Source organism: Amblyraja radiata, chromosome 19 (genome assembly GCF_010909765.2).
Source record: "Amblyraja radiata isolate CabotCenter1 chromosome 19, sAmbRad1.1.pri, whole genome shotgun sequence".
Classification (NCBI taxonomy): domain Eukaryota; kingdom Metazoa; phylum Chordata; class Chondrichthyes; order Rajiformes; family Rajidae; genus Amblyraja; species Amblyraja radiata.
This window is the reverse complement of record NC_045974.1, coordinates 15,642,702-15,653,373: the sequence shown is the minus strand read 5'-3', so window position 1 is coordinate 15,653,373 and position 10,672 is coordinate 15,642,702. Positions and strand designations below refer to the sequence as shown.

General features: G+C 51.2%; 1 protein-coding gene across 2 annotated transcripts; it reads right to left on the bottom strand.

The window, feature by feature from the left end:
• Positions 1-209: 209 nt before the first annotated feature.
• Positions 210-6,372, bottom strand: LOC116983863 (putative nuclease HARBI1). Of its 2 annotated transcripts, none has more exons than XM_033037740.1 (2): positions 6,268-6,372; positions 210-4,279 (listed from the first exon to the last, which is right to left on the bottom strand). In XM_033037740.1, the coding sequence occupies exon 2, from the start codon at positions 3,658-3,660 to the stop codon at positions 2,356-2,358; it is 1,305 nt and encodes a 434-aa protein (XP_032893631.1). In that variant the 5' UTR covers positions 3,661-4,279; positions 6,268-6,372; the 3' UTR covers positions 210-2,355. The 2 variants fall into 2 exon arrangements, with proteins under 2 accessions (XP_032893631.1, XP_032893632.1); XM_033037741.1 differs by having other exon boundaries at positions 1,383-4,301; positions 6,268-6,322.
• Between the last annotated feature and the right edge of the window lie 4,300 nt (positions 6,373-10,672).

Here is a 10,672-nt window from a genome sequence, read left to right as displayed (position 1 = left end):
CCAGATGTTAAGAGACTCACATCATTCTCCATAAGCCAAGGTCAACTAATGTGGGCTTTTCTGTTGTCAGTAGATGCTGGAGGACGAGACAGTGAAGGCTACATCTCTAGCCTCATTCTACTCTTAGTTGGAGATTGTCGGACACACTCCCCCTCCATCTATGTCTCACCAGAATACCTTTTTCAATAAAAAAAACTTGATTACACCAGTCCATTTTTAGCTACGTTTTATAATTGTAACCATAAAAAAGCAATGAACAATAGATACATCAATCATTCATTCTTGTGTATTTCAGTGGCTGTGCTCCACAGACCTAAGTGTCCTAGTGTTGGTACGGAGAGCCTTGCCCCAGGGTTGCTGGAGGGTTGTTGCAGATGTGATAGACCTTATTCAGCTCTGGATATATAAATCTTTGCACTGCGCCGCTTGCCACGAGGAGCAACAGCAGTCATAGAGTGATACAGTGTGGAAACAGGCCCTTCGGCCCAACTTGCCCACACCAACCAACGCTTCCCAGCTACACTAGTCCCATCTGCATATCCATATCATGGTCCATATCCCTCCAAACCTGTCCTATCCATGTATCTGTCTGTTTCTTAAATGTTGGGGTAGTCCCTGCCTCAACTACCTCATCTGGCTGCTTGTTCCGTACATCCATCACCCTTTGTGTGAAAAGGTTATCCCTCAGATTCCTATTAAATCTTTTCCTCTTCAGACAGAGTCAGTGTTGGTTGACTTTTTAAATAATAAAGCTCGAAGAACTTCTATCATCTTGAGATCCGTGATTCCCTAAACTGCTCCCTCCCGGGACAGTGCATGAGCAATCCTAGTACAATCTGTTCAGATGACAGGTTGTGGACTTAGATACAGTATTTAAAACGGCACTGGTGCACCATGTGGAACCGCAGCTTCAGTGCGAGAGACCCGGTTTAATTCTGACCTCTGCGTAGAGTTTGCATGTTCGCTCTGTGACTAGAGGGCTGCAGTAGACATCTGCCATTGTGGCACGGATCCCAAGGCTGTAATGGCAGCCGTGCAATCTGTCCTGCAGCAGTCTGCACACTCATCCAATTTCCCTTGAAGGATGTGTGGAGAATGGATGTGTTGATCAAAAAACAGCTGCCCCACAAAAATCATACTCCCACTATTAGTTTTCCACAAGCCACCCCTCAGCCAGCTCACTTGGACCACTGCTTCACAGGCCAAGATAGTGCAGTGTCAGGGATGGGTCACCTAGCCCAAGACTGCTCAGTCTTGCCCTCACCTATACCTGCTGCCTCCTCCATTATAACAGAGCAACCTTCTACCAACTCGACCATGAGTGACGTGTAGTAATAGACCAGGCAAAGGCAGTTAAAACACAGCCATGAAAAAGTACATGGTTTAGTTAACATTGCCATTAAGAAGTATTTAATTGTACATTTCCATTGTTTTAATTTCATTTTCAGACATATTGCTGAAGATTAGTTCCTTTTGCTTCTGGTTTTAAGGTGTGCTGCTGAGATGGGCATTGAAAGGGCAAACCAACAGGAAAAGGGTCAGTACAATAATTAATTTTTAATTCACTGGCAATGGTATTGCAGGAAAGTTACCTTGTGGTCATTACTGTCCCACGTAGTAGCAGAGAAGCACAGGAGCTCCCGTTCACATCCTACACAGTGCCTGTGGGAAGTACAAGACTACATCGGTTGTCAGACTAGTGCCAACATTTTGATACAAAGGTAACACGGGCACGAAATCACTTTTCCATGCATGGATGTCGTGGAGTTTTGGGCGTCCATTTTACAGGTGGTCAAATACTCGGTTGACACTACTTTTATGGGTGGAAGAGATTGAGACGTTTCCTTGCGATGGGAAGGTCGTCACTTAATTGCATGCTGGCAATTAGTGAGGTCACTGAGCCAAAGACAAGGCATGTTGACACAAAGTATTGTAGGCGAGGCTGCTATTGTCTTATTGAAGGAGGTAGTCTGTTGTTCAGTGTGGTCAGAGTTACCAGAGTTACATGTGTTGAGCCAGGAATAGCAGGCATCTTCCTGAAGAGTTGCCCTTGCACATTCAAGAATGGGTGTTCCAGGTGGTGGTTTCCCTCATGCAGATAAGTGGTTAGCTTTCCTTAAGATACTTTAGACCCAGCGTTTTGCACGTCAGCCTCAGTGACCAGGAGGTTCGATAGGAAGGTTCCACTTGCTACGGTTAAAGACGGTGGTCTTGTAATCAGTGATCTTAGTACTTCTGATGCCAAAATACTGACTGCCAAAAGTCTTGTACAGTGGAGAATGTTAGTCATGGCGTCGAGCTGAATTGGTGCAACTTTCACTGCTCACTGCTGGCTACTGTGTCTCAGTTTGAAAATCACACGGTGGCATGATCTGGCGTCACTGGGTATAGGAATGTCACTGTGCCTGGGTGCGTAAACATCAGAGTTCCGGAGAATCTCTGGGCTATGAGACATGCCCGAATGGTACGTCCAGACAAGGCCTCTCTTTTCCTGCCATTCTCTTGCTCCCTCTGTTTCCCAGCTTCCCCATCCTCCTCCTCATCGACGTTTTCCTCCTCCTCTTCATCTTCCTCCTCTTCTTCATCATCATCATCAGTATGATCTTCGCTGTCCTCCTCGTCTGGATGCATCTGGTCATCGGGTAATGGTTGTCCCCTCATAATGGCCAGATTGTGCAGCATGCAGCAGACAACGACGAAACGCGAGACCCTCTCCGGTGAGTACTGGAGGGCGCCGCCGGATCGGTCCAGGCACCGGAATCTCATCTTGAGGAGCCTGATGGCATTTTTCACCAGACCCCAGGTGGCCCTGTGACTGCGGATGTAATTGTAGTGTGATGTGCTTGCAGGAGACCGGATAGGAGTGAGGAGCCATGGCAGGAGTGGATAGTCTTTATCTCCCAAGAGCCAACCGTCCAAGTGCTGTGGTAGCTGAAACATGCCGGGCACCTTGGACTGCCTGAGGATGAATGCGTCACGGGTGCTCCCAGGGTACATGGCATTCACCATGAGGAACTTCTGCTCGTGGTCACACAGAAGCTGCACATTCAGGGAGTGGAAGCCCTTGTGATTCCTGTACAGCTCCGGCTTCACGTGGGGAGTCCGCAGAGCCACGTGAGTGCAGTCTATCGCTCCCTGAACCTTGGGGAAACCGGCAATGCTGGCAAACCCTTTCGCCCGCTCAGTCTGTTGATCGCTGCTTGCGGGGAAGGAGATGAAGTCCTCTCTCTTTGAGTGGAGGGCGTCCGTGACATCCCGAATGCAGCAGTGTGCCGCAAACTGCGAAATGTGGCAGAGGTCCGCTGCCGCCGCCGCCTGGAAGGAGCCCGAGGCCAAGAAATTCAGGGTGACGGTGACCTTCACCTCCACTGGCAGGGCAGTCCAGGCTCGGGTGCGTGGCTGCAGCTCCGCCTGCAGAAGTTGACAGATCTCCATCACCACTGCCTTGGAAAACCTCAACCTCTGGATGCATTGCTCCTCAGAGAGCTGTAGGTAGGAGCGGGGCTCCTTGTAGACTCTCGGGCTGTAGGGCCTCCGGGGAACAGCCCTTCTTTCTTTCCTCCTCCGGAGCACCCTGGCAAGTCTGGCTTTCCGTTCAGCTCTCTCCTCTTGCTCTTGATCGTGCTCTAAGCCCAGCGGGACAACTACCAAAGCACCCATGGCTGAGCTAATGAAGTTGTTCAGTGATCTTCCAGGCTCCTCACTCTACCTGTGGCTGCATTCGTCTGGCTTCATGGGAGGAACTGAGCTGATCTGGACCACTCTCCTTATGACCCTCCCTTAAAAAGGACTGGTGCTAGGCCCAAGCTTTATCTTGGTGAGATATTGCTGGCAGAAATTTACAGAGGAGCCTCCAAACCAGGTGTAAGTGCGCTAACATCAACTGCGCTCCATCTTCATGCAGGGAGCTCAAGCCCTATGGGGAAAGAACTACTTCTCTGCACTTCCATGAAGCGAAGATAGACACAGAAAGCTGGAGTAACTCAGCGGGTCAGATAGCATCTCTGGAGAAAGTAATAGGTCACATTTTGGGTCGAGACCCTTCTTTAAAATGAGATAACCTGGTTATTCATGCAAAATGCTTAAGGAGCAAGCGTTACTTGATTGAATCTCCATCCCGGCGGATATGGGAGTTTACAACCTCTAAACTCCACCTGATAGAATTGCCAGGAACATACCTCCCAGGCCAAATAGTTCAACGTGCCAAAACGTTGCAGCTATAAGGTGATCAGCTATGGGTTGTCGCACGGGTTGGTGAGGCAAGAAGGAATCCACAATCCTACAAGCAAGCATAGAATGACCTGTGAAAGATGTAAATTGTCATAAAAAGAACTGATCAATCAATTCAGCGGAAGAGAGAAAGGGTCAGGAAGCAATGTAGACACAAAATGCTGGAGTAACTGAGTGGGACAAGTAGCATCTCTGGATATAAGGAATGGGTGACGTTTCGGGTCGAGACCCTTCTTCAGACTAATATCAGGGGAGTGGGCGGTAGAGATAAAATGTAGTCAGAGACAGTAAGACTGGTGGGTGAAGGGGGAGGTGATGGAGAGGGGGGGCAAGCAGGGGCTACTTGAAGTTAGAGAAGTCAATGTTCATACCGCTGGGGTGTAAGCTACCAAAGCAAAATATGAAGTGCTGTTCTTCCAATTTGCACTGGGCCTCATTCTGACAATGGAGGAGGCCGAGGACAGAAAGGTCAGATTGGGAATGGGAGGGAGAGTTAAAGTGCTGAGCAACCGGGAGCAGGTAGGTTTAGACGGACTGAGCGGAGGTGTTCAGCGAAACGATCACCGAGCCTACGCTTGGTCTCACCGATGTACCGGAGTAGACACCTGGAACAGCGGATACAGTAGATGAGGTTGGAGGAGGTGCAAGTGATGATGCGGTGCAGGGAGTGTGTACAGGAAGAGAAGCAGAGATAGGGGATGAATTAGCGGGGCGGTAGAGCGGGAGGGGAAATGGACGGAGGAGAATGCGTAGTGGAGTGGAAGGAGGTAGGGTCATGGATAGGAACTCGGAGATGGGGAGGAGGGAGGGAGAGGTGTATATGGGAGGAGGGGGTAAGAGCGAGGATGAGTTGTAGTACATTGAAAGGGGTAGTAGTGGGATAGCTAGGAGGAAAGGGATGTGGGTGGGGAAGAGAGGAGGGGAGGAGAGGGAGAATGGAGTGGTGGAAATAATGAGCGGAGGGGTGAGGGAGGAGGGACAGGGAAGTGGAGGGAGTTCTAGATTAGATGGGGTGGGGGAGGCAGGTGCTGAGGGGATGAAGGGAGGAGGAAGAAGGAACTGGAGGGGTGGGGAAGGAGGGAGGACACGGAGGGGCGTAGGAGGAAGGTTCTAAGGGGAGAGGAGGAGGAGGGAAGACTTGAGATGACGAGGGGGTAGAAGAGGAGGGAGACCTGAAGGGGTGGGAATGGCTCGAAGATGAAGGCGGTGGAGGGGGTGAGCTGGAGGGACAGCGGATGAACCGGGCGGGGGGAGACCCTCCCGAGTTTTGGGGGGTATGGGGAGCGGGGGATGAGGGAGACCGGGGATGAGGGGGGCCCGGGGATGAGGGGGATGAGGGAGATCGGGGATGAGGGGGATGAGGGAGATCGGGGATGAGGGGGATGAGGGAGGCCGGGGATGAGGGGGATGAGGGGGACCGCGCCGGGCCGGGGATGAGGGAGACCGGGGATGAAGGGGGCCGGGGATGAGGGGGATGAGGGGGATGAAGGGGGCCGGGGATGAGGGGGATGAGGGGGATGAAGGGGGCCGGGGATGAGGGGATGAGGGGGACCGGGGATGAGGGGGACCGGGGATGAGGGAGACCGGGGATGAGGGGGTTGAGGGGGACCGCGCCGGGCCGGGGATGAGGGGGGCCGGGCCGGGGATGAGGGGGGCCGGGGATGAGGGGGATGAGAGGGGCCGGGCCGGGGATGAGGGGGATGAGGGGGATGAGGGGGATGAGGGGGGCCGGGCCGGGGATGAGGGGGGCCGGGCCGGGGATGAGGGGGGCCGGGGATGAGGGGGATGAGAGGGGCCGGGCCGGGGATGAGGGGGATGAGGGAGACCGGGGATGAGGGGGGCCGGGCCGGGTCACCCAGCTGCGGGTCCCCGCTCCCGGGCCTGAAACCGCGGAGCGACGGCGATCCTCACGCCCGCTTTCCCCGGTCCCGAGCCTCAGGCCGCCCGGGGACGGAGACAGCGGCTGCCCGGGCCCAGCATTACCGAGGCCGGAGGCCGGAGCCCTCACCCTCCCACCGCCGCCCAAACCCCGCTTACGCTGCGCTCTCCGCGGCCAGGCTCCGACTGAAGCCGCGCCTCCCGCCTTGGCGGGCGGGGAGAGGGAGGAGGAGGAGGAGGTCTCCTGCTCCGCCTCCAGCCTCACGTTCCTCCACCCCGCCCCCGATCCATGGACCTACTCCTCAGATCCCAGGGTCTGCTCCTGTCCCAACGGGTCACTTTTCCTGCTCCCTTATTCCTGCCCACACTCCCCCTGCCCCTGTACTCAGACCCCTAACCCTGCCCCTAAGATCCCTGGACATGCTCCTCAGATCCCTGGACCTGCCCCTAATATCCCTGGACCTGCTCCTAATACCCCTGGACCTGCTCCGAAGATCCCTGGACCTGCTCCTAATACCCCTGGACCTGCTCCGAAGATCCCTGGACCTGCTCCGAAGATCCCTGGACCTGCTCCGAAGTCCCTGGATCTGCTCCGAAGATCCTTGGACCTGCCCCTGCCCCACCAGGTCATTTTTCCTGCCCCCACATTCCTGCCCCCACTTCCCCTGCCCCTATGCCCAGATACCTGCTCCTGTTCCTCATATCCCTGGACCTGCCTTTTGCCCTCCCCTACCCACACCCCCCCGCCAGATCACTTTTCCTACCTCCAGATACCCTGCCTCAGATCCTAGGGCCTGCTATTTCCCCCAGATCCTTGGGCTTGCACCCCAGATTCCTTCACCTGCCCCTGGGCTTGTCCCCGGAACCCGGGTCCTCCCCTGAATTTCCCAGTCCTGCCCCTAGATCCCTGGTTCTGCCCCCCTGGATCTCCGTACCTGCTCATGCCGCCCAGGTTTCTGTGCCTGCCTCCGGATCCCAGCAACTATCCCTGCTCCCTATCCTCGCGCCTTCCCCCGTATCACCGGGTAAATGAAACTGCCTTTCAAGCATGGTAGGAATTCATTCACAAAAAGTGCTGTTGTGGCTTAAAGATGCGACTCACCATAATCATAGAGTCATGAAGTGATACAGTGTGGACACAGGCCCTTCGGCCCAACTTGCCCACATCACCAACAATGTCCCGGCTACACTAGTCCCGCTTGCCTGCGCTTGGTTCATATCCCTCCAAACCTGTCCTATTCATGTACCTGTAACTGTTTCTTAAACAATGGGATAGTCCCAGCCTCAACTACCTCCTCTGGCAGCTTGTTCCATACACCCACCACCCTTTGTGCGAAAAGGTTACCCCACGGTTTCCTATTAAATCTTTTCCCCTTCACCTTGAACCTATATCCTCTGGTCCTCGATTCCCCTACTCTGGGCAAGAGATTCTGCATCTACCCGATCTATTCCTCTCATGATTTTGTACACCTCTATAAGATGCCCCCTCATCCTCCTGCGCTCCATGGAATAGAGACCCAACCTACTCAATCTCTCCCTAAAGCTCACACACTCTTGACCTGGAAACATCCTCGTAAATCTTTTCCGAACCCTTTCAAGCTTGACAATATCTTTCCCATAACATGGTGCCTAGAACGAAACACATTATTCTAAATGCAGTCTCACTAACGTTTTGTACAACTGCAACATGACCTCCCAACTTCTATACTCAATACTCTGACTGATGAAGGTCAAAGTGCCAAAAGCCTTTTTGACCCCCCCCCTTATCTACCTGCGGCTTAACCTTCAAGGAATCATGCACCTGTACTCCTAGATCCCTCAGCTGTACAACGCTATCCAGAGGCCTACCATTTTCTGTGTCGGTCCTGCCCTTGGTCGACGTCCCAAAATGCAACACCTCACACTTCTCTGTAGTAAATTCCATCAACCATTCCTCCCCCCACCTGGCCAATGGATCCAGATCCTGCTGCAATCTTTGACAACCATCTTCGTTATCTGCAAAACCACTAACATTTGTATCATCAGAAAACTTGCTAATCTTGCCCTGTATGTTCTCATCCAAATCATTGATGACGACCAACAGTAACGGGCCAGCACCGAAACCTGAGGCACACCACTAGTCACAGGCCTCCAGTCCGAGAAGCAACCTTCCACCATCACCCTCTGCTTCCTTCCATGGAGCCAATTTGCTATATATTCAGCTATCTCTTCTTAGATCCCATGCGATCTAACCTTCCAGAGCAGCCTACCATGCAGAACCTTGTCGAATGCCTTACTGAAATCCATGTACATAACATCTACAACTCTGCCCTCATCGACTTTTTGTGTCACATTTTCAAAAAAAGCAATCAGATTTGTGAGACACAACCTCCCACGTACAAAACCATGCTGACTATCCCAAATCAGCCTTTGCCCATCCAAATGCCCGTATAACTTATCCCTCAGAATACTCTCTAGTAACTTTCCAACTACAGATGTTAAACTCATAAATTAGCTGCAATACATATATTTACCGTGTGTAGTAAAACAATTATGAATAGCATCCAATAGTCCAGAAAATCTGTTTGTGCAGCACCACCAATATTCTATTCCTGTCAAATTAATGGAGCATTACTGCAGATGCTACTTCACTAATAGTTGAGGAACTCAACTTGTCTGGCAGTATCTATGTCAAATGGATGGTCAATGTTTTAAGTCAACACCTTGCATTATCTGCAGTCTCTTGGGTCTCAATGTACTAAATTACAATGCAAATATTGTAGTACTGTGCAATTGTAAATAAAAAGAGGCCAAAAAACAGCGACTTGGATGTAACATCCAACAATCTGGAAAATGTCCTATTTGGCAGAACCAAGGTCGAAGGCGCCAGATTATCAGTTTGAGTGCGCATTTGGCTCCTGAATCTGTTTGGAGGATGCTACATAAGAACTCAACATGGGGAAAACAACCCTCCAGCTTTAGCCTGGCGTTTCCACTGGCCCAGGAAGGAGCGGGTGGCGGCTTTGTCACAAATAACCAATTCAAAAGTCTGGCTGGGAGCTGTCAAGTCTGGAATGTGGTTTATTAATGGCACAAATATCTATGCAGCTGGAGCAGAAAATCTCAGTTGCTTTCTACTTTACATGCCATCTTGGCCCACAATGATTATGGTGATTAAATTATGACGACTTCTCCACGGGTTGGCTTGATAATGTGGAGCAAAAATGCTGGAAATATTCAGCAGGCCAAGCAAAATCTGTGGAGAGAGAAACAGGGTTAATGTCGCAGGTTGAAGACTGTTCATTAAAAAATGTGTGAACTTGGTGTATGTGCTCGACTTAAGTTTGAAATTCAGAAAGCTGTTTCATAATGCCTGGATAGAGTGGATGTGGGGAGGATGTTTCCACTAGTGGGAGCATCTAGGACCAGAGGCCATAGCCTCAGAATAAAAGGACGTAACTTTAAAAATTAGATGAGGAAGAATTTCTTTATCAGAGGTTTGTGAATCTGTGAAATTCATTGCCACAGAAGGCTGTGGAGGCCGTCAATGGATATTTTTATGGTGGAGATTGACAGATTCTTGATTAGAATGGGTGTCAGGAGTTATGGGGAGAAGGCAGGAGAATGGGGTTGGGAGGGAATGAAAGCTCAGGCATGATTGAATGGTGTAGTTGATTCGATGGGCCGAATGGCCTGCTTCTGTTCCTATGACATGAACATATCAATTATAGTTGTCACTGCAAAGCATAATGATTGAATAAAACTGAGGAGGAATTTCTCTAGTCAAAGGGTGGGGATTCTGTGGAATTCATTGCCATAGACGACCGTGGAGGACGTCCTTAGGTATTTTTAGGGTGGAGATTGACAAATTTGTGATTAATAAGGGTGTGAAAGGTTATGGGGAGAAGGCAGAAGAATGGGGTTGAGAGGGAAAGATGGATCACCCATGATTGAATGATGGAGTCTACTTGATGGGCTGAATGACATAATTCTGCTCCTATAACCTATGAACATTAATTCAACAAAGTGCTTAATTTTGCTGACTAATATGAAATTGTTAGCTGTGTTGGAAATTGTGGAGCATGATCAGTTGGATTGTGTCTGCCACCAAGAATCCTTCTTCTCCCTCCTCCTCCTGACTTTCACAGTTGCCCTCCAACACCCTGTGTACTCCCTTGCCCGTCTACTCCCTCTCCAGCACACTCTGCCCTTCATCTCATATACTGTTCCCCATCTGATACCCACAGCTGCCTTGTTGCTTAACCTTGTTGCATATCCCTCATTCTCAGTGCCCTCCTCCCGTGCTCTCCTGACTTTCTGCTCCCTCACCCTGACCTTCACAACTCATCCCCATATTGCCGCCCTGCCTTTATCATTGCTAGGCCTGGTAGGTCAGACTTCTCCCTGGGCATTAGGGAGAGTTTGGGAGCTCAATGGGCAAGTTACAGTGTGTTTAGAATCCCAGCCTATGCTTTGTGGGGTAGTGGGCGAATATCACTCTGCCCCATTGACTGATAGTGGGAGTTGCGGAGAAAGAAAAGGCAAACATGGGGGCATGCAGAGAGGATGGACCTCTCCTCAGCAT

Coding starts and splice junctions, on each gene's coding strand:
- LOC116983863 (XM_033037740.1), bottom strand. CDS start 3,660: ATGGGTGCTTTGGTAGTTGTCCCGCTGGGCTTAGAGCACGATCAAGAG.